Source organism: Heterodontus francisci, chromosome 37 (genome assembly GCF_036365525.1).
Source record: "Heterodontus francisci isolate sHetFra1 chromosome 37, sHetFra1.hap1, whole genome shotgun sequence".
NCBI classification, from domain to species: Eukaryota; Metazoa; Chordata; class Chondrichthyes; order Heterodontiformes; family Heterodontidae; genus Heterodontus; species Heterodontus francisci.
This window is the reverse complement of record NC_090407.1, coordinates 25,260,191-25,284,752: the sequence shown is the minus strand read 5'-3', so window position 1 is coordinate 25,284,752 and position 24,562 is coordinate 25,260,191. Positions and strand designations below refer to the sequence as shown.

At 45.0% G+C, this 24,562-nt stretch overlaps 1 protein-coding gene across 1 annotated transcript in view; it reads right to left on the bottom strand.

The window, feature by feature from the left end:
- The window catches only part of epha2b (eph receptor A2 b), a 45,639-nt gene that overhangs the window by 7,868 nt on the left and 13,209 nt on the right, over positions 1-24,562 (bottom strand). Inside the window, exons 4-14 of the mRNA XM_068017362.1 lie at positions 11,240-11,395; positions 10,682-11,011; positions 9,459-9,583; positions 5,863-6,025; positions 5,076-5,163; positions 4,184-4,242; positions 3,539-3,664; positions 3,096-3,278; positions 2,882-2,943; positions 1,947-2,156; positions 482-631 (exon numbers count right to left, since the gene is read on the bottom strand). Of these exons, the coding sequence (XP_067873463.1) occupies positions 482-631; positions 1,947-2,156; positions 2,882-2,943; positions 3,096-3,278; positions 3,539-3,664; positions 4,184-4,242; positions 5,076-5,163; positions 5,863-6,025; positions 9,459-9,583; positions 10,682-11,011; positions 11,240-11,395 (1,652 nt within the window). The remainder of the gene's footprint in view (positions 1-481; positions 632-1,946; positions 2,157-2,881; positions 2,944-3,095; positions 3,279-3,538; positions 3,665-4,183; positions 4,243-5,075; positions 5,164-5,862; positions 6,026-9,458; positions 9,584-10,681; positions 11,012-11,239; positions 11,396-24,562) is intronic.

Below are 24,562 nucleotides of genomic sequence, written 5' to 3'. Positions count from 1 at the left end.
TGAAATCCTCAAAATTCATTGGCCTGGAACCTGGTTCCTATAGATTATTATTCCACATCTGTATCTTGAGGTAATTTCTTAATTCATAGGTTAAAATGTTTGTTTGCAATTAGGCAAGTTCTAGAAGACGGCATCTTTTCTGCAAATATTACTGTATTTGTGGGCATTCTTCTGCAACACACTTCCTGCCCCACTGTCCTCCAGAGCAGCTTTTCTGCCCCTCACTGCTCAATTGCCCCCTCCCTCATCACCTCTACTGAATCTATACTCTTTGGTTACTCTTGCGTTGCCTCTTTTGTTCCTCTGTGCCTCTATTCACCCCTGCATTGCTGCTTATGTACTTTTATGTTCTTCAGTATCCCATGTATTGTTTTTCTGCCCCACTTGGTACTCTTAATTTCTTTGTACACTCCGTTCCTGCCCCTCATTTTGTTAAATCCAGAACACCAGTTTGTATTGTTTGGACAACTCTGCCTCTTACCTCATGATTGGACATATCCCAGTAAGGTCTCTCTCCATAGGACAAGACTTCCCACATTACTATGCCAAAGCTCCATACGTCACTTGCCGAGGTAAACTTCCGATAAGCAATTGCCTCTGGAGCGGTCCAGCGGATTGGAATCTTCCCTCCCTGAAAGAAACACATCATCAGCAATGGAAGATTGCAGAGTTTCCCCAATAGTATAAACTAATGGTCCCAGGAAGAGCTCGCATGACAATCCCCAGCTTAATATTGTTAAGTTTCAGCTTGTCACAGGACAACTGCCCATAACGATTGTGCCACTTCAAGTACATTTTCCACAACACCGACTACTTTAACATTTTCCACATTATGCATCTTTCAACCAGATTCTTGCTGATCTATGGACACAATCTGCCACAAATGGACAATGCTCAGCCCTTTGCCCTGTGGGCAATTATCGATCTTTGTGCCGGATAACAGATTTCTGTTAAAATGCCAACAGGTGACACAAGATGCCCCAGAGAAAATGGCAGTCACCATATTCATAGGATATTTATGGAAAGTACTGGAGAACTGATTGGCAACTTGCATGTTAAAAGTTAGGAATTTAGGACTGAAAATGGAAAGAGTCAACATATTTTTACCCAAAAGTTGTAATAGAATGGAGCGTGTGTTACCAGAAAATGACACTGAAACAGACCATATAAATGGGTTCTAACTGGATCAGAGTTATATGGCGAGAAGTTGGAAAAACATGGGCCAAATCACTTCTTCCCATTTCTGCAATTCTTGCGCATTACCCATTCATTGTACCCATGTTGCATTTGGGAAGAGACAATAACAGGTTTATTACAAGGGGTAGGAAATGGCACTGACACCATAATCAAATGGTAGTGAAGATAAGGTTTTGAATGGTGGAGACGTTATACAGAATGGCAGATGCCCAAGAACGTAATTTAGAATTGCTGGGCTGGACGCTGCTAGGTTCAAGATTTGGAGGGATGACTTACAATAGAGAGTCCAACAATGATGGAAAGGAAAGGAGACAGGTTAGTGTAGTGACACAGACAAAAAAAAACAAACACTCATTCTCATACTTCTCTATTTTGGAAGGAGGCTTGCAAGATTGGGAGTTCCACAGCAATAAAGAAAATGTTCTTTGTAGCTAAGTAACTTAGCAACTCAGGTGTTACCAAAATGGATTCACAATCCAGGGGAAAGCATTCAGGCAGTATTTCAGTCCAGCTCTAGTTAAAGTGCTGCCGCTGAAACTCAGTGCTTTGGAGTCTTTTCAACAAGTTGCATAGAAGGGATTTATACTGCACATCTGGTTAGGTGGCACCGCTCACTCCAAAGTTTTTTTTAAAAGCACTAAAGGAATTCCGTGATCCTGGAACCTACTTGGCAGTACGAAGATTCGCAAAGGGGTTCTCCTTCCATCACTACCAAAGAAATCAATTCTTTCTACAAGAGATGTACTCACACTAGTGGTGTACGTTCCCTCGGTATCATCTTCCAAAACTCGGGAGAGCCCAAAGTCTGACACTTTGCACACCAGTTGACTGTTCACCAGGATGTTGCGAGCTGCAAGGTCTCGGTGTACATAATTCATGTCGGAAAGGTACTTCATGCCGGACGAAATGCCGCGCAGCATTCCGACCAGTTGGAGAGAAGAGAAGTCACCATCATTACTCTGCAACGGAAGGAGAAATTAATTCCCATAATCTCCGTAGCACCATCAGCTCAATGAACTCACTCACTCAGTTAACATTAATCAAAGGAATACAACTGGGAAATTACAGGAATCAGCTAGTTAAACACCCAAGAGCTCCATTAACATCCTCTAAACCTAAATATGATTTTAGAAAGATGTGGAAGCATCACAAAGAAAAGTGGTGGACTGCACTGATGTATTATCCAATATTCACTCACAGGCAGAGTAGTTTTAATGAGCTGCTTGTGTCACAACACCCACAGCTTGCCTGCAGTGATGTCCCCAATCCCGGAGCTCAAACCGCAAGAATCAAAAGGTCCGCGTACCACTACTCTGGTGACCTTTCACTCTTGGGAAGACGTTCGTTTGAACACATTTTGGATGTTGCTAAAATCAAACTCAAGGAAATGGTTACAAGTTGTATATGTTTAATGTGTCAGCTGTGGCATTGGAACGTATGAAAATATAGAGACTTGCATAATTGAGGGTATCTGTGCTGGCTGTGTGGCATGGTCCACTTTTTACACCACATCCTATTACTGGGTGTTGCATGGAGAAGTGATTAGGAATGTTGTCCTCTATACAAATCAGAATAAAGGGTGCAATACACAAGGTGCTCCAGAAGATTCCCATTTCACTGCTTAAAACTGATTAAATGTTTCAGATTCTCATTCCAGCCAGAGATCTAAAATGTAGATACTTACCCGGAGGTAGGCATCTAGTGCTCCATTTTCCATATACTCTGTAACAATCATCAGGGGTTTGTCTGTAAGGAGACAGGGAGGACACTGTAAGACAAGGGTATCGCTAAAAGACACATTTATTCATTCTCTCCCTGGGCCATTCCACAGGAGTTTACAGACTGATTGATACCTTACAGAAGATGGATGGAATTCTTCATTCAACCGAGTTACTCACATTTGGTGACGACCCCCTCTAGGTGAATGACATTGTGATGACTGAACTGCCCCATGATGCTTGCTTCACTCAGAAAATCGATCCTTTGGCTTTCAGTATAACCGGTTTTCAGTGTTTTAATAGCTACACCAATCTCCTTCCGCCCTTTCTTCAAAATTCCTTTGTAGACCTCACCAAATTCACCTGTTTGGGTGCAAAGCAGAGAATTTGTTTCATTCAGTGATTTGCCAATTAGCTAAAAGGCACAATACAAACACTATTGCGAGTATTGGCTTGATACTGTCAATGTCAATGGCACAGGCCTGATTCAATACCAGCACTGTCTAATACTGCCCAACAGTTAGGGCACTAAGGCAATGCCCATGCTTTATGGTCATCGTGTCGCTCAGCGTATAGTTCTAGAGTTGGATACTCAGTCATTGTCATTGTAAAGAGTTACATACCAGCTCCAATCACTTTCTGCTTGGTGATTGCAGATGGATGGATCTCATCAGCAAACTTTAGGATTGCCTGGTTTGGGTCTTCATATGTATGTGGATCAACATAGGTCTTCAGAGGCCTCAGCTGGTCTGGAAGCACAGAAAATATAAACATTCTCTATGTGTAATTTGTGTCTGTTACACACAATGGGTAAGATACCAACATTAACAGTTGCAAATGTGATGTGGATTGCCAAACGGCCCCAAATAGGGAGGATGGCTGCAGAGACACAAATAAAACGACCCAGGTCTAGCAGGGTGGGGTCCACCGTTACCCAAACAGTACAAAGTGATTTTAGCAGGGGGTGGCCCAAACAGAGCCACGTGGCCCAGCAGGATGAGGGTGCCCATGAGAGCCAAGACTGGTACAGCCTTGAAGAACTGGCTTTCTCAATATTCAGTCAGTAACACACAAGGTTTACAGCAAGCACAAGTAGGAGTGTGTTGAACACATGCAGTTGGGGCAATAGAAAAATCCATATTTTCAAAACAGTTATAAGCGGTAAAACCAGAAGACATGATGCATCTTATAAATAAGGAAATCATCTCTCAGTGCCTCCATTCTAGTTTATCTCCCGGAGGCAGGATCTTTATCTAAATGAGACTTACCGGGGTGTTTGGTGAAATAAATATCCTCAGGTCCCTGACGAGCACGGGAACTGCGTCTCCTAAAAAAATTATTTAAAAAAAAAGTTAGGAAAAGCACAAATGACCATATCATACTATCCTAGTTCAGTAGAGTGCTCGGTAACTTTGATCATCGCAAACCAAACAACGAAAGGTCTCGTTTTCAATGCTGCAAAAAGTCAATGAAAGTGAGGATTTCTTCCATGTGTTGACATCTGAACAGTGTTGTGCTTGCATGCTACAATTTTTGAAAAATATGCATCACCTCCCATCTGGTTTTGGGTGGGGAGTGGGGAGGGGGGGGGGGGGGGGGGTGGGGGAGAACTGGCCCGTCTGGGCTAATTACATGATTTGCAAAGCAAGACTTTGTTCGATGTGCTTGTTCCGCCCTATATCAAACTCTCACTGACGTCCGCAAAAACAACAACATTACTGAAAAGTTCAGCATGCCATCGGTGCATCTGGGCTAGGCCCATATCTGGAGCCCATCACACAAGTATGCAGTTACAACCTGCAAAATTACAGTCTGTGTGGAAACGCAACAAATACACAGAGTACTGAAGGGGGCACAGTGTCAGGGCAAGGGGCCGATCATTCAAGACTGATATGAGGAGAAATGAATACACTCAAAAGGGTTGTGAATCTTTGGGATTTTCTACCCCAGAGGATTGTGGACGCTCCATCATTGAATACATTTAAGGCTGGGACAGATTGATTTTTGGTCTTGCAGGGAATCACGGGATGTGGGGAGCCGGCAGGAGAGTGGAATTGAAGCCTAAGATCAGCCATGATTGCATCAAATGGGCCATATGGTCTACCTCTGCTCCCATTTCTTGTGTTAATTTGATTGCTAAAAGCAAGTTTAAAAACTCACCTCCGCCTAATGTAGAGAAAAACAATCAGCAGCAGGATCATAACTCCTCCGACCAATATCCCCACTATAATGGCTGTCCAATTAGAATCTGCTGAAAGAAAGGGAAGGGAATGATTTTCTCATCCTGGATTCCATCCGATGTGTTAACCTGCTGTACATTTCCATTTCATTTCAGATTTACGCCATGCAGTTTCTCTTTTGATTATCTACAACAACCATTATATTTTGGATGAAATCCCTGGAAACTTGGAAACCCACCAATCCATCAAGTGCAGTACGGAGCCGGCCCACGCTCAGTATAAAAGTAGCACTGAAGAGTAGAATTAACGCTCTGCATCCAGGCAGCTAAGTACAGCAACCGACATACAAAGCACTAACCGGTAACCACACAATAGATTAAATTAGCTCACAGAGCAAACTGGGGGAGGGGGCGCACGGGAGCCTTTAATCTGCCAACCCGACCTCTTGGACAGGACTGTAAAGGGCCTGAGCAGATTTAAAAGTAATCACAAAGGAGAACAAAGAACAAAACAAATGCTGGAAATTGAATGCAAAAATGCTGGCAATACATTGCACATTCCACCATCATCCGGAAGAGTTAATGATTTAGCTTCTGACAAAGGGTCTCCCTCAAACTTCTTTTTTCTCGCATGCTGATGGCATTGGTTTGTATTCCTTGCATGTTCCGTTTTCATTTTCAAAGGAAAAAGGGGAAGGCGGCACTACAGACATGAGAGAGAGAGAGAGAGGAAAAGAGCAATCTTCAAAACTGTTAACGGTACATCACCTTTATCTGGAAGGGTGAGGAACTCATACGTCTCACTGTAAAACCCGGCCCCGTCTGGCGTCAACGCCTGCACACGGAAAACATACACTGTTCCAGGCAGCAAGTTGGAAACCTTCACAAAGTTATTGTCAGAACGCAGCACTGTGTAGCTCTGTTGATCCACCTACAAGGAGGACATTGGGAGAATAGACAGATAAAACAGCAGATCCCATTATCAAGGCAAATGAGTTGACCCCCATCCTCTTGGGGGTCAGGATGGGGCAGTTGCTCTCAACAGAATATAAAGTGAAAAGAATTAAACCTCTCCTTTTTGTGATTTCTCTTGTTCGGCATAGCAATGGGAGCTTGGTGATTAAGAGGTGGTAATGATCTCTTTGCGGCAGTGAATAGCCATTATTGCAGAAGGAGAACATGGTTCTCAGGGTGTCTCATTAATATGTAAACCTTTAGATGCACTGAGAGTTAAGCACAAGGAATACATGCATGTTAAACAGGGGAAAAAGGACACAGTTTTTGTAATTCACAAAACAAAAAGCTTTGCATCGTAAACCACAAAACAAAGCTACTTCAATTCATCATCTGTTACTCCAGAGGTTGTAAATGTGCTGTAATAATGTGCAGTGGACAAAGAATTTTATTTTCTCTCCCCATTCATGACGACAGACTCAGGAATAGGTCGGCTTTCACCTAAATGGCCATTTTTCCAGAGCAAACCTAAAAATAGTGAACATTGCTGGGCCATTTGACCAATGCCACTGGGCTAAAGAGATGGGGAGTATAAATCGGTAATATTCCGGCTCACTGTCCAGTGACTCCTGCTGGAGCATGCAGGTGCTTGGATGTCAGTGATGTTTGCCATGGTCAAATCTTCTTCTTCTTTGGCCTCCTTGTCTCGGGAGACAATGGGTAAGCACTTGGAGGTGGTCAGTGGTTTGTGAGCAGCACCTGGAGTGGCTATAAAGGCCAATTCTAGAGTGACAGACTCTTCCACAGTCACTGCAGATAAACTGGTTGTCGGGGCTGTTACACAGTTGACTCTCTCCTTGCGCTTGTCTTTTTTCCTGCCAACTGCTAAGCCTCTTTGACTCGCCACTCTTTAGCCCCGCCTTTATGGCTGCCCGCCAGCTCTGGCGATCACTGGCAACTGACTCCCACGACTTGTGGTCAATGTCACAGGACTTCATGTCGCATTTGCAGACATCTTTGAAGCGGAGACATGGATGGCCGGTGGGTCTGATACCAGTGGCGAGCTCGCTGTACAGTGCGTCCTTGGGGATCCTGCCATCTTCCATGCGGCTAACATGGCCAAGCCATCTCAAGCGCCACTGGCTCAGTAGGGTGTATATGCTGGGGATGTTGGCCACCTCGAGGACATCTGCGTTGGAGATACGGTCCTGCCACCTGATGCCACAGATTCTCCGGAGGCAGCGAAGATGGAATGAGTTGAGATGTCACTCTTGGCTGACATACATTGTCCAGGCCTCACTGCCGTAGAGCAAGATACTGAGGACACAGGCTTAAAACACTTGGACTTTTGCGTTCAGTGTCAGTGCGCCATTTTCCCACATTCTCTTGGCCAGTCTGGACATAGCAGCGGACGCCTTTCCCATGCGCTTGTTGATTTCATTAAGACCAGATTAACACCCCCAACTGCTGCTCTTACTGAGACCAGTTTATCCAGCACAGATCAGGGATTGAGCCTGGTGCTGTTCAGTATTGCTTTAAGGACGCAATGCCATCACAGATGCCACGGACATCCTTGCAGTTTCTCGGATGGTTGGGAGTTGCTGGCGTGAGATGTAAAACCTCTCAAACTGCATTTTTTTTTTAAATAAAGGTTTTTTGGAGATTGAATTTCACACAACAAAGTCTCTTCTCATAGGATACGCAAGCTGCGTTGCAACATGCAGTTTTACTAATTCCCACTGACAATCTGTCAATTTACACTTAACACCTCGAGGGAATTAACGGGGTGTTCCTTATTCATCTCAACAAGGGATTAGTCTGACTAGTTCTCAGATATCTGTAACAGTATCTGGGTTTTAGGATGTTACACTTACAGACTACACAGCCTTGCAGCTGCCCAACAGTCCAACACCCTCACTGGTTTGCACGTTTCCTTAATTAAAAATTGCAGTCTGATTTCAGAACACTTCTTGTTTAAGTGGATCTATTGGTGCGAAATTCCTTTGGTCAGCTGGATGATTGATATGCATGAAAACCATCACCATGTTTAAATCCAAATCAAACTACTGAGAAATTGACACTTAACCTGTAGTTTTTGTTTCCCCAGGATAATGTGCTCACTCACGTTACCTCTCCAGGACACATCAAATCCAGAGAGCTTAGATGCAGGTCTAGCATTTGCTTTCAGAAGGGCCTACACAGAGCAGCTTGCATCCTGCTTGACATTCATGTCCAATACTGAGTACCAGGCTTAAATCATCACCAACTATATATGTGAGGGAGGTGATCAGGCTAACTCCCCATTCAGAAAGCCCTCTGTCCCTTTAACTGCTTCACTTTTTGCCACAAACCCACCTCACAGCTTGGTCCTGGATTTCATACATGGCCTGGAGGAAGCCCTTCTGCTATGCACTTAAGAGTTTGGAACTGTGAAAGAGAACTGTTTTGGACTGGTGTCACATACACTACAAACTGGCACTGCGAATTTCCTTTCATCAAGAAAGATGAAAAGGATCAAAGTGCACTTTGCCCTTTCTCAACCCGATTCTAAAGGGCTCTGTCCAGGTATTGATATAAAACAATTCGATCAGATGTCCTTTGAATTCCCAATCAACACCTTGATGGTCCTTTCAAGCTGCTTTAAGGCCATAATACTGAATCTTTAGGACACCACCCAGTACTTTATCTTACCAACTAGCCCGCTGTTGAATATAGTGAGTAGGGAACACTAAATCCCTGGCTGAATCTGTGAAAAGGAGCACCATAATATCATCCAAAATATCTGGAACAGGCACCCAAAGGCCATTCCAAAGATGTCAGATTCTCATTCTGACAATGGATTGACAGAATCCTCAAACAGCAGTGGTTTATTTGGGTATGTGCTGCTCTTGATGGATCAATGGCTAGTTGCAACATGAAGCGTGGTAGAGCCACATCGATGACCAGGGTGCCTGGTTTGACCCCTGGTCCATACTCGGTTAGCTGACCTCAGCCAGGATAACGGATATGACAACTGGCTTCAGTGCTTGGGGAAATGGAAGAAATCAGGGTTCCCGTTGCTAATCCCTACCCAATGGCTGTGTGGATGGATTATGTGAGCCTGTCAACAGTCCCAGCCTGGGCTCAAAAATGAGGAAAGACCAACTGATGAGGTACTGAAGGGAGACTGGTATCTGGGGGAACAAAGAACAAAAGAACACCCACTCCTTAAACATCTGTGGACAAGAATTATAGAAAGACAAAAGGAAATGGTAGATGCCATGACTCTGTACAGAGAACTGGAGTGGAGTGGAAGCCAACCATACCAATGGGTTTTTGGAGGAGCAGCAGTAAGGGAGCACAGCCAAGGGTCTGGGAAGTAACTGCCCCGACTGCACTGAAGTGGGGAAAGTCCAGTGATATATTCTCACCTTCTTGCTGTACATGACCTCGTAGCCTGAAATGCCTCTCATTTGCCTCTTGGGAACACTCCAGGACAGAGTAAGGCTGGACTTCTCCCGTTTCTCCATAACTATAGAGGTGATTTTAGGAGGTTCTGTGGGAGCGAGAAAGAGGAGTAATAAATATTGTGTAAGTGTCTCAGTTGAACATAACGACAGGTTGCTCAGTACCAAACCATACTGTAGTCATCAGAAGGGTGATCAGCAGGTTTGTTTGAGGGGTAGCAGCTCAGCAGTTTTGAGAAATTTAAACCAAAGTCAATTTGCAATGCTAGACTTTTAAAAAAGGTCATGTGCACGGTGAAAAGACCTGGCCGGATGTGCACAGGCTTTGTAAAATAAAATACATATACACGTAACCCATGCGCCATATGGAATGGGTTGAACGTGCTTAATAAACCGGTCAGTCAATGTTCCATACCACACTGAGGAGCTAAACACTGGCTTATGACTGTGTACACAAACTCCAATTGCAAAGCTAAGATGGTTGTAAATTGCAGAGACTGCTATCCCAATCCAGAAACTGCTCACCTGACCCAGAGACCATCCCCACCCACATCTCAATGTTAAGGAGTTATCCTGTTACTCTAGAACACTTGGCTTTGGTGCCACCTTGGCCAACATTCCCTCTTCAGCCAACACCACTGAAAACAGATCAAGTCGCTACTCATTGCACTTGCTGTTTAATGGGACCTGTTGCACACCAATTGGCTGCTATGGTTACCTACACAACACTTCAAGAGCAATTCATTGGCAGTGATGCACTTTGGGACATCCTGGAATGTGAAAGGTGTTACATAAATGCAACATTGTTTGTAGACCCAGCCTAAAGGGCACAGCGACAACAATACTCATTGGACTAGAGAAAGAGAAAGAAAAATCATCTAGTTCCTACTCCTGATCATCATTCAGCGATTCCAGTTGGAGGTGTTGACGCGTATACATCAAATACAATGGGATCGGACTCGGCTGGGAGTCCTGGATGAGACATCAGTCATTGTCCGGCTTTCACATGAGGAATGGCCACTTGGGCAAAGGTACAGGAAAGGCTGCCAGGACCCATGAGCAGCACCCTCAGCGCAGGTGAGACAACACTGCAATAGGTGCCAACAATCTACATTCCTGACTCTAAGTGGCATGTGTTCCCAATTGGAATGCTGTTGCCTCACATTGCGGTGCAGTTGAATACTTACCCGTTTCGTTAATGAAGGCAACAGCACTGGCGATGCTGCGCGTCAAGCTCTGGTCGGACACCCCATTCCTCGCTTCGACTTTGAAGGTGTAGTTGGCATGCGGCTCCAGCTCCATCACGCTCACTGTGGTCTCCATAAATGGGAACTGCCGAGTAAAGCGGACGCCAGCCTCGCAGGGTTTGCAGCTTCCAGTGTCCCAAGCACAACGCTCGCACACCACACTGTAGGTGATATCACTGCGGCCCCCAGTGTCACTGGGCGGCATCCACTTCAAGACAATCATGGAACCTATGGCAGTAGCAGTAACAGCCTCTGGCATGGAGGGTGGCCCTGTAGATTAAACACAAGAGAGACATAAATGGGACAGCTTACTCAGCGATAGAGAAGTCATGCGAGCAATCAGCCATTATTGCACACTGCTCATCCTGGTAGTCCCAATCCCACTCCAGGGAGCAGGCAAGAGCAAAAGCCTACATTTCAGCATGTACACTATTCAACAACAAAGGCATTACATACAGTACACAAACAAGCAAGTGCGGAAAAGGTGGTTGTACTCACGAGAACACGCAGAGGTGGCGGGGTCACTGGAGGCTCGGTAGAAACCCTCCTCACACGGACACGATGTGGAACCTGCTGCAGAGGGCTGGGTATTGGCAGGACATTCCAAGCAAGGATCGTTGGTGGCCTCCGATTTGAAGAACCCTTCCTTACACACTGAAACGCAAATCCACAAGAATCAGGAGAAGCAGATACATCAAGAACAACTCAGCAGAATCATCACATGCAGGGGTCAATGTTCCAAGTCTGTGACGTGATCTAGCAGCAATATTTAATAACTGTATCACACCGCACCCCGCACCTTTCTGGTAGCTCCCACAAGCGACTATTCATTTGTAAATTTAGGCTGCTATGAATTGCCAGGTTGTTCAACTCTAGGGCCATTATAGTGAAGGCTGATGCGGTTTAATTTAATGCAGAGAAATGTGAAGTTAGGAATAATAAACAGAGGCAATATAAAATAAAGGATAAATGCTAAAACGGGGACAGGAGCAGGAGAGACCTGGATGTTTATGTGCACAAATCATTGAAGGTGGCAGGGCACATTGAGAAAGCGGTTAATAAGGCAGGCGGGATCCTGGGCTTTATAAGTAGGGGCATCGAGTGCAAAAGCAAGGAAGTTATGCTGAACCTTTATAAAACACTGGTTCAGCCTCAACTGGAGTATTGTATTCAATTCTGGGCACCACACTTTAGGAAGGATGTGAAGGCATTAGAGAGGGTGAAGATTTATGAGAATGGTTCCGGGGATGAGGGTCTTCAGTTATGTGGATAGATTGGAGAAGCTGGGTCTGTTCTCCTTAAAGAGGAGAAGAAGAGATTTGATAGAGATGTTCAAAATCAGGAGCAGTCTAGGCAGACTTGATAGGGAGAAACGGCTCTCATTGGCGGAAGGGTGGAGAACCAGAGGATACTGATTTAAGGTAAATGGCAAAAGAAATAATGGTGACATGCGGAAAACTTTTTTTTTTTAATATATGCAATGAGTAGTTAGGATCTGGAATACACTACCCAAGTGTGTGGTGCAGGCAAATTCAATTGTGGCTTTAAAAAGGGAATTGGGTAATTACCTGAAGAGAAAAGAATTTGCATGGCTACGGGGAAAAGGCGGGAGAGTGGGACTAGTGGAGTTACTCTTGCAGAGCGCCAGCATGGACATGAAGCCGAATGGCCTCCCTCTATATCATCACCCTCTATGTTTCTAACCACAGGATAAATGTGGTTTTCACTCGAGACCGATTGCTGGGATGACTGGTTTGTTCGCTGGATTTTCCCACCAGTCTTAATATATTCAGCGTCTGTTCTGCAGCGATGCCACTGTCCACACAAATTAGGAAGTGGCAATTCTAGCAACCCACCAAACCCAATAAGAAAACAACTATAAGCATCGTCTTTGCACTTGGGAGCGAGGCAGAGAGTGCAAAATAGATGGTGACCGTGTAGGAGAGTTTAAGATGTCTCTTCAGTTGAGAGCTCATGTGAAGTTGGGTTAAGTGACTTCAATTTACTTGTATAAACAGAATGTCAACTGCCTGACAATCAGGCTATTCTAACTGTCAAGCTTGTCATTCTAATGAAAGGCGTCAGCAGGTACCAATTGTGCTGCCCTGAAACCTCATCCTAGGCTGTTTCTCTCACTTTGGGGGAATTCCTGGTATTCTCCTGCATTCCAACTCGACACATACTCAACAGCTGAGGGGACAACTGCTCCAAGCAAACAGCCACCTCCTGTTGGTTACACAGTGGGTTAAGAGCTCAAGCCTGGGTTTATGACAGACGATATAACTGTTCCTCTGTGTACACAGCAGAGCACAACTGACCTCGTAGGCGAGTATGTGCTGAGTGCATCCAATCACTCAAACAGAACATTCCCAACATAGACAAAAGACTAAGGAATAAAAGGGGGGGAAAGAGAAAAAAAAAAAGAGTTCTTCACACGACCTCAGGCATTCCCACCCCAACTGGCTTGTTCATTCCATCTCTCTAGCAACCAAGTGACAGACAATCAAATGACTCATCGATTAACCCTCAGAGCACTGAGCAGACATTAAACAGAAAATGGAGATTCCCCTTCCCAGTCCTGCACTCAGCATCTGCCTATCAGGCATTTTATGAACTTCCAGATGTTCCATTCACCTATTGCCTGGAAATTACCATTTGCAATATTAGGCAATTTCTTTACATGTTCATATGACTGCCCTTTGCCTGCAACTGCAACAGAGGTGTTAACATGAATTATTAGCAGAGGACTGTCATGCAAATATACAAAGTGTTCATACCCTAATAACGCACATTGCAAATCACCAACTCCTAGCTTCACTGAACTTTGGTGAGGCTGTGTGTCGATGCAACAAGAGGCATTTGGGGGGAAATGAACGAACTTTCTCTTTCCCAACTCAGGACATACGAAAGTTTTTTTTAAAAACAACCAGTGAAGTATTTTTGAAGTGTGGTCAGTGTCATAAGGCAAGAAACACGACAGCTAATTAAAGGACGCACAAACAGCAATGAGATAATGACCAATTCATCTGTTTTAGTGATGTTGGTTGAAGGCTAAATATTGGTCAGGCCACTTGACAGAATTCTGTTGCTCGCCTTCGAATGGCACCATGGGATCTTTTACCTCCACTCGAGCGGTTGAACGTCTCATCCGAAGGTCGGCAGCGGCAGAAACGCAATGCTCGCTCAGTACTACACTGAAGGATCAGTCTGGATTATTTGCTCAAATTCCTGGAGTGGGACCTGAACTCTCAAACTTCTAACTCAGAGACTACCATGAAGCCAAGGCCGATAGGTGTATTTCCTTCCATAATAAGATAATACACCTATCTACAAAGCCCCAAAGATTACTTGAAATGACCGGGTCCCAAAATATAAATACACCCACCCCATTGTCCAAATGTGCCTGCACTTCCCGGATATGCAGCCTGGGCTGGTACACCAGGACAGCAAGAATTGTTCATCTCTCAAACTGCACCCGCACCTTTAGGTTGTCCCAATTCATGTGGACATCAATCACCAGAATCAAAGGAAATCAGAGACCCTTTGACAGCAACTCTCAAACATTTTTTATATTCCAGAGGACATTCACTGACAAGAGTCATGTTGACACTGACATTATGCTTAATAATGATGTCAGACAGCTGCCCAAATAGCAAGGGACCTCAAATGGCACAGCTGCTTTATTGCAGAGAGCCTGGGAGAGCAGGAACGGGGAGGCTGCTTTGTTTGAGTCAAGACCTCATATTGAGCCAGGCTTGCAGTTAATAGAATAGGAATGCCTATCTAGGCAAGAGTAATACTAATGCACACAGGAGTGGTGCTGACATGCTGAGGGCTCAATCAAAATGCCCGGCTATTCTCTCGATTCATTGTTTTAACACAAAGTGAAGCCAGGCCCCTTACAGGCTGCCTCAATACCTCTTGTTGTTGAGGGATTAATGCTGGTACTATATCTGTCGTATCCCCGTCGCCTGGTACACACCCAATAGTACAGGGCATTTCATGAATGGAAAAGGTTTAAATCAGACAGGGGCCCCGAATGGCACCAATGACCCACAAATAAATTTTAACGTTCATCACAAAACTACACTGTCCCTTTCAAGGAGAATTCAATTGCTCCCCCAAACAAGAGAGAGATCCCAAGGACGTGGGAATATCCTCTTTGTGCCTAGTGCTAGCAGCAGAGATCCTTCCCACACCACACTACGCAGCGCATACCAGCAGAGGCAGAGGCCACGCCCATGCCACCCCTCGAATGAAAAACAGAAAACCAAATGAAGCAAGTTCAACTTTAAAAAACATCACTGGATTTTTAAAAAACCACTCTCTGTCCCCACCACCCGCCCCGATAGCTCAATGGATAAATGCTGGTGTAGTACTGAGCCAAGCAAACCAGAAGGCCCCAGGTACAAAAGCTCATGCCTAAATTAGATCATAGCTAGACAACAATAGTTGGGGGGGCGGGGGTGGGGGGAGGTATAATTGACCCTTGAACCCCTGGCCCTTTTTTTGACTGGGGGGTGGGGGGGGTGGGCAAGTGGGAAAGGCTAGCCAAGGTTTCTCCTCCGAATCTCAGCCTCTGCAGGAAAGAGCACATTTGCAGACATCACCAAAAAACAGCATCAGGCTTGGCAGTGCTGCTTTCTTTACCCCAGCTGAGCAGCCTTTTGACACTCATGCATGGAGAACGAAACATAGAAAATAGGAGGAGTAGGCCATTTGGCCCTTCGAGCCTGCTCCGCCATTCACTATGATCATGGCTGATCATCCAACTCAGTAGCCTGTTCCGGCTTTCGCCCCATACCCTTTGATCCCTTTAGACCCAAGAGCTAGATCTAACTCCTTTTTGAAAGCATTCAATGTTTTGGCCTCAACTGCTTCCTGTGGTAGCAAATTCCACAGGCTCACCACTCTCTGGGTGAAGAAATTTCTCCTCATCTCAGTCCTGAAAGGTTTACCCTGTATCCATAGACTATGACCCCTGGTTCTGGACTCCCCCACCATCGGGAACATCCTTCCTGCATCCACCCTGTCAAGTCCTGTTAGAATTTTATAGGTTTCTATGAGATCCCCCCTCACTCTTCTGAACTCCAACGAATATAATCCTAACCGACTCAATCTCTCCTCAGTCCTGCCATCCCAGGAATCAGTCTGGCAAACCTTCGCTGTACTCCCTCTATAGCAAGAAAATGGCCACTTAGACAAGGCACCAGGCAATCAGGGAGCTGTAACCCATTAGTGCTTTCAGGAGAATAAGAAAAGGGTGAAGGTGGGGAGGGAAGGAGGGGGAAGGGTGGGGGGTGGCAATGGTGTAAAGGTAGGAGTTTTGTCTGCCAGACCAAACACCCCCCCCCACTCCACTGACCTTCAAGTGCTATGCTGGCCCCTCCTCTACCCGCTGCCGTATCATAAAAGGACACGGAGGCACTGGAGAGGGAGCAGAGAAGATTTGCAAAGATGAAGCCAGAAATATCAGGAAAGGATGAACAGGCTGGGTCTCTTCTCTCATGAAAAAAGACAATTGAAGGGGTGGGCCTGAAGGGACCTTTATAAATTATGAAACGTTTTGATAGAGTGGATAGAGAGAGAATGTTTCCACTTGTGAAAAAGAGCATAACTGGAGGTCATCAGTATAAGATAGTCACCAAGAAATCCAATAGGAATTCAGAAGAAACGTCTTTACCCAGAGAATGGTGAGAATGTGGAATTCACTACCACAAAGAGTGGTTAGAATGAATAATATAGATGCATTTGAGGGGATAGACAAACATATGAAGGAGAAGGGAACAGAGGGTTATGCTGATAAGATTTAGATGAGGAAAATCAGGAGGTAGCTTGAGTGGAGCATCGTGTGTTGTATATCCTACGTAGCCTTGGTAAACAGACAATTTGGCTGAAGTAACCCTGCTCTCCCACATTGGCAGGATAGATTGCTGCCTGATCAGTTCATACACATATGCTAACACAGTTCAAAAGCACTCAGAATTCCCACGCAAGGCAGAGATGGTCTTTTTTAGTCTCTTGTGGAGAGGAGGAATTCTAAGAATATCTCTGTTTGTTTATTCTAGGTCACTGGTGAGTTTCCAGTTTGGAACAGAAATCTGATTTAACAATTTGGTACAAAAGTGGCTTCACATTACTGCTGGACCCATCTGCGTTGGAGACAGTCCCAAAAGGAATATGCTTGTCAATGCAAGCAGAATTACACTGAGAAAAATGCTAGATGAGCTTCCTCCATGTAAGAGTCACACTGGCACCAAAATTCCCTGGACCTTCCAGCAGCAGAATAGCTGGAAAACAGACCAGGACCTGGACATGTCTGATCCCAGCCCTACATTGGAGATCCTACTCAGTCTTCTAAAGGACGGAGCCCCCATCCACCCTTTACAAAGCCACTGAAGTGTGCGGGTGCAGGCATTCCTTACACTGGGACCTTAGACTTTGTAGGAGTCAGGGAATCTTTGCAGAAAAGGGCTTTTATTGCCAGATGTGAAGAGCACTTTGTGCACCCCGGGAAACAGCCAGGACTGTACAAGCTCAATTTTAGCATCTGTAAACAGCCCCTTTACAAAGTGCATTTGTTGCATCCTGCGGTCGTCAGGAACCAGAGAGATACCCCTTAGTAGTTAGGGCACTCACCAGCAATATTTAAATAGGGTGAACTCCCACTAACCTGCCTATTCTTGCAGAGTCAGTGGTGGAAGTTACCAGTGGGCATGAGCTTAGCATCATGAAAGTCGGTGATCTTTATGGTAGACGGAATATGGAGTCTGAAACGAAGCTCAGGGTCAAACAGGATGCTGATGCTGCAAACGGTCTGATTAAGCGTGAGATAGTGACCGAAGGAAGATGAAGGAATTGGTGACAAGGAGCGGAGTTTGTGACAATGACTTTAACCTAACTGATATTAAGCTGGAGGAAGGGATGACCCATCCATGACTGAATATCGGACAAACAAACAATCTAGCAGCACATGTCGAAAAGTCAAGGTTGGTGGTAGAGAAGTAGAGCTGGGTGTCATTGGAATGCAGGCGAAAGTTGAACTCCTGGCTGAAACAGTGAGGGAGCCTTGGATAAATCCTTAGGAGACTCCAGAGGTGATAGTGCGAGGAAATGGCGTGAGGAAGAGAAGCCAAATGCGGGAATTGAACTGGCCAAGTTTAGACAGATCCACAAAGCCCAGTGATGGAAAAGACGTGTTGGATGGAGAGGTTAACCCCAAACATCAGAGAGATTGAGGAGAATGAGGACAGGTAAAGGAGTATGGTCACAATCACGGGGAACATTGTTCATAATTCTGAATAGGGCGGTTCAGTGCTGCAAGAAGGGCTAGTCACTACTTTCCTTACATTTCAAGAAGGTGATCTCTTTACACTGGAATTTTTTGGGTGGGGAGATCATACATTATAATTTTAGCATCAAACAGGTCTGTAAATCAGTAACAGAATGTAAACACACAACCCAGCTGTTTTTTTTCTAACTGGGATGAGTGTCACTGCCAACACACCAAGGATAAAGTACCATGACCTTCACCACAAGAACAACTCTCCTACAAGGAAAGACGTACAATTAGCATTTACACTAAGATGCGGCAGTTCCAAACCTGCTGAATCCAGCATCATTTGCTCTGCTAGTATTCCCAATCTGTTCCAAAGAGGAGAAAGTATGAAATGTGGTCACTGGGTATCACAGATCGTGCGTCAATTCATCAGGTGTTAAGCGTCAATGTGGCTAATATACGATGGATCCCAAACACTTGACACTTTCATGTAAATCTGAGCTAGATTCACGTTGAAGTTAATATAGAACAACTTGTATTTACACTACATGTAGAAAAACTGTTCCCAGAGGGAGAAAGGAATGGAGACCAAGCCTCAGTGGGCAGTCAAGCATGTGACCAAAATGTCAGTCAAGGAGTTGAGATTTTGAACAGGCTTTTGTTTGTGGAGGGGCAGAGGGACCAGCAAGGAGGATTCCATGAAGCACGATCAAGGCAACTGATGGCTCTGTCACTAATAGTGGAATGAAGTGGTGGGGGGTGGGGGGGGGGGGGGTGCGAGAAGTCCAGGGTTAAAGAACAAGGGCATGGGAGGAAATATAAGGCTTGAACAAGTTGCAGAGGTAGGGCGAGGTAAGGATAAAGGGAATTGCAGCCAAGGACAAGCAGGTCAAAGCCTACAGATCATTTCTATTAATCTTTACGTAAAACACATTCAGCAATCTCAGGAAGACTACAGGACAGGAAGTCAATTTCCAAATCAGAGCTGTTTATTTTATTAAAAGACACACACGCATGCTTCAGACATTTATGTTTTAAATGAAAGAACATACAAGGGAGGGTTGAAATGTGTGTTGGTGGATTTTTGAATGAGGTCTAGTCTGGCATTGCAGATTGAAGAGTTCAAAGGCTGCCAAGGCCACGTTGCATTCATCTAATTATTAAAGTTCTGAAGTAAGTGTTTCATTGCAGATGAGAAGCAGCACCATCTCCAAGATATGGTCCTGGCGACAGTGTCTCCACCTCATTTCAAATGCATTATGACTGACTGGGGCTCCTCTAGGGAGGGAAAGAGCAGCTAGACAGAACGAGGTCACAGCTCTTAACCTTTCTGTAAGTGAGCGGAGTTGAAAGGAAGTTGAAAGCCCAGGGTTTTATCACATAGGGTGCACAGGGCTTTAGGAAAGGATAATGACTCGTCATTAGGAGCGAGCTGTCAGCACCAGCCTGGCTACAGTTCCGTTCTGTGATCCTCCAATTAACTAGCAACACAAACACAAATGCATCAGTCCCTCAGGGACAATGTGGCCTCAATAATCAGACTGGAGCATTTACTGAGAAGGATATGACCTGGAAAATGAGGCTGGCGATCGGTTAGATTGGACTGGCAGCTATTAGGTTCAGACTGATATACAGTGAGCCTGATTTAAGGTGGTGCCCAGCCCCATCAGTTAAACTTTTCAGCAAGTGCACTGGTAAAGTCACAAGGAAGATACAAATCGACCTGCAGACATTCCAGAGATATGGAAAAGGCGTTCACATTGGCCAGTCGCCAACCAGTATGGGATGCAAACAAACTGCACCCAATTGTATCCACATGCGATGTTCACTTATGCACTTTCCAATGTGGCGGGGTGGGGGTCACTGTATAGTGATCAGGGACAGGAGTTTCCCCAAGAGGCTCTGAAGTAAATTGTAGCCGAGATCAGCAATAGTACAGAGAGGGGGGGGGGGGGGGGTCGAACCCCAAGACCTGTTTGATACGATTGGCTCAATACATTTATCTACTAACCCATTGGCAGGGGGATTAGGAAAGAGATTGTGAGCTGAAAATGACCCAGTTATGATTCCCCCCACACCCTCCAACCATTCAGATCACTGCCTACCTGCAGTCAGCAACAGCCAACTGTGGCAACAATTGATACACAAGAAACAACCTGGATGCAGGAAACAGATGAGTTGTCCCCAGATGGAAACAGTGCTCAACGCCTCAGGTCTCCTGGTGGATGAGCGAATGAATGATGGCCTGACTAATGAGGGAGCTGAAATGAGCTGCGACAGAGAACATAGAAACAAAGTGAAAGTGAGAGCACAGGGAGAGAAATCAGTGAGGAGCTGAAGAAAATCAAGAGTAATAATGACAGGATCAGAGTGAAGGGATGAGGGAACTCTGAAGATAAAGGACAACATGAACTAGAGTGGATTAGTTAAAAAAAAACAGAGCCAATCTGAGGGACAACTGGATAGAGGGGTTTTGGGAACAGAGTGAAGAAGCTAAGAAACAATGGCTTAAAGTGTAGGATAATTGCACAAGGTCTTCTGAAAGAGTTGAGTCATAAGCACCACAATTCTTTATACAAAAGGAGACCTGTTTGGCAACACAGTGCCAATGGTCTGCTGTTCTTGTTAAAGCAGCCTGTTAAAAGGATAGGCAAGTCAAGATCTAGCTTTTATTTTCAGTGCCATACTAGTTTGCCAGGAAGTACATACAATCATAGAATGGTTACAACACAAAAGGAGGCCATTCGGCCGTCATGTCCGTGCTGCCTCTCTGCAAGAGCAACTCATCTCGTCCCACTGCCTCGCCTTCTCCCTGTAGCCCTACAAATTTTCTCTCTTCAGATAATCTTTTGAAAGCCTCGATTGAATCTGCCTCCACCACACTCTCTGGCAGAGCATTCCAGATCCTAACCACTCTCCGCATTAAAAACAGTTTTTTCCTCATGTCGCCATTGATTCTTTGGCCAATCACCTTAAATCGGTGCCCTCTTGTTCTGGATCCTTCACCACTGGTAACAGTTTCTGCTGATCTACTCTGTCCAGACCCCTCATGATTCATATCAGTATTTGCACAATTGTCTAGAAAATATGAGATGGAAACCAAGGGAAAAACCAGGCTGGCACCAATCCAAGGAGGCTCATCCATCTCCTGGAGGATGACAAGTCAGTGCTTTCCTGATGCTGCCCCACATCTGGTGCAGCAGGAGGAAGCTTGGAGTTATTGCTGGACTTACTGTGCATATCCTGCGGAACCAGTGATTCGAATCTATGAATAGAATGATGTCATCCAGTGTGAATCGCCATGGCCTCACTTGAAATCCAACAGGTTTTTAAAAAATTTCCAAGTGCATATTCATGCTGTAAATATAATAAAAAGCCTTCACCCACCTCATAACCTGGTGGTGCCACTTCCAGTACTGGGTACAACTCGGAATGCACAATGCAGACCTGTGGTTGGAAGGATTCTACTGACTGTGAGGTCTGGCGAGTAATGGCTTCTGACTGATAAGGTCAGATCCTCCTCCTATCGACATGATCCTGAGAAACTATACATTGGAGAGTCTGGGGAAATGGCTAATATTGTCAACAGAGACAGCGAATGCACTCCGCGCACTTTGGAAATGGTGGCAAGAGTGCAGGGAATCGGGGTGCGGGGGGGGGGGTGCGGGGGTGGAGGGGGGAAGACAAGCCCAGACATATCCATCATCAAACTCTATCCTACAACCAAGGAAATGAGCAAACTCTCCAAGAATGTCTGCAAAGGTATTCAGACTCTGTAATGCCACACTGCAACTTCAAACTGTGTCAGACTGAAACATGCTGGACCTGTACGAGGCAGGACTGGGCCTGTTCAAATACTGACACTGGGGGCCATTATGAAAAGCTTTTATTTCACACTTACTAATCAGGGTATATCCAGAATGTCTACAGATTAACTCATGAAATGCCAAATTCAAGTTCCAATTTTTAAAGAAATTATTGTCCCTCTTTTTCCTTGCAACCTTTTCCTCCTCCTCTCGCAAAGGTGATGTGACTAGCTGCACGACAGTTTCACATGTCCTGGTTTCCCCACCTCCACCCACCCCTGCCACTGTCTTTCCCAAGTGCCAATCCCTCATGTATGAACATGAAGAATGAGTGTCAGCAGAATATTTGTTGGGAGGAACATTATGACTAACTGCCATTCTGCTCTCACCCAACATACTCACCCTGGATAGCAAACCCGAGCAAGAACCCTGGGTGATTTTTGCCTTGCTAGCCCAGGGACACAAAGTCTAACTGTATCAGCCCTGCCACAGCCTGGCCACCAATTCAGCACAGACCAAATATCCCTGGGACCTTCCTGGTCTGAATGGCTGAAGTATTCATTGCTTTAACTAGCCGAACCACTGAGTCACTTGTTAAACAATATGCACTCCTTCACCTTGCTCTCTAATCCACATCAGCACGTCAACCCAAACCACAGAATGAAAATGTAACTAATTTTTGCTACTTGTCTGTCCATAGGAGAAATTAGCAGTAAATGTTCATTCAACAAGGCTGGAAAGAAGTCTTATGTTGGGAGACGGAATGGGAAGTCTATTAAAAAACTTTTTTTTTTGTGCGACTTCAAACTTTAGGGCAGAGTTGCGCTGCGCTGCGCCAATTTACAGGTTTGAAACAGGACTCACTGGGGACTTAACACATTTTGGACAAGACAGCAAGTCTCCACCAGCAAAAACATTCCAAGAATCAGCAACACATTGGAACAGGCCAGCAACATCTGCATCAAGGCAGTAAAATTTGCTTCAGCTGCAATTTTGGAAACTTGAGAGCTAGAAATACACGACAGGTCTAAGAGGAGAAAATAAAAAGGTCAACATTTCAAGGAAAGGTCTTGCATGAGAACAAAGGCGGTTCCAGCTAAAACTTAAGCTGCTGATTCACATCCTGACTTTTCCCTTTCCACATATTGACGAACCTGTTGTGCTTTTCCAGCATCGGAGGTTCCTTACTTTATCTAGACTTTCTAGTTGTCCGTCCTAAAGAAGGAACTTTTCACTTAGACTAGAACAGGTTACTAAGGATAAGGTTAGAAAACTGATCTGGGTTCAAATTCAGCCCAGGCAGAGATGATGAAGGCTGCCTTTCTCCTAGGGGTGGAGGGGTAGTGCACTGAACAGGCATTTTGCCTTTAGGAGAAAACCCAGCTGGATAAAAGCCTCCTCTCCTGCTGTGATGGGCCCAGGACTGATGTGAATCAGCAGCTTAAGTACATATTTATGGCTTAACACTGCCCTAGAGTCGCTCCGCAATAAAATTGGATACTGGGCTAGAGCTAAAAAGAGAGGAAATTAAAAACATAATAATTACAGCTGAGCTCATAATGGCACCCATAAATTAGCACATTGAAAATTAAACATATTGCCATTAACAACAGGATATGGCAACGACGTTGTAACAAGACTTACACAAAGTCAGATTAAATAATAGCTATGAGGGAGCAGTCACGTACTTAAAGGCAGTTGAACAGACACAAGGTTAGCACTAATACAGTCTCATAGATGGCTTTAGCACTGTCGGAGCTGCTGTTCACATTTCAGTCAATATTATGTCCACAGTTGCCGTGAGTATCTTCTCGTGATAATCATCTCTGTACAAGAGACTGCATCACTAGGCAGTATACCGATTTTCTTCCTTCACCCATTGCACTGACATGTGACTGGAGTACAGTTCTATAGGTGGCAGGTATCCTGTTACCTCCCTCTAGTATGAATTCACATGTGACCCTAGGAATGGTGTCAACCCCAAATGATTTTTCTTCCTTGGGCCTAAAGACACTAAAACTAATTGTAACTCCACAAATGAGATCAGTTAACTGGGGATGGCACCTGGGTTATTTGAATTCAATCTCAGGATGTTGGTAGCACTGGCAAGGCTGGCATTTATTGCCCATCCCTAGTTGCCCAATTCACATAGTAATGGCCCTTCTAGTAGCTTGATACAACAGAGTGGCCTGTTAGGACACTTCAGAGGGCAGTTAAGAGTCAACCACATTGGGTTGGGACTGCAGTCACATAGACCAGACCAGGCAAGGATAGCAGGATTCCTTTCCGAAGGGTCATTACTCCGGGTGCATGTGGATTAGTAGCACCCCAAGCATTACATTCTGCCAGACTCTTGGGGACAGCAGATAGAATCACAGGAATTACAGCAAAGAAGGAAGCCATTCAGCTAACCACACCTGTTTCCAGCTAGCAACCTGCTCAACCCTAGCATGTGTGTATAGCAAAAACAAAAAGGGTTATTAGAGCATTAACAAGAAACAGTGATAGCTGAAAAGTAGGGTCTCAGATCATCGCAGTAGAATGAAAATTCTCCAGACATTTATTAGACTCGTTACACCGGAGACAATGTCCGTGAAATGAGGTCTGGTGCGTTTACAGGCAAAAATAAGTCAGTCAGTCTTGTCATTATCTTCCTAGACCCCTGGGACATTGAGCCTCTAAGTCAGGAAAGATTGTTACGTGATGCCCTGGCTCATTCATGCTCGTGTCCCTCAC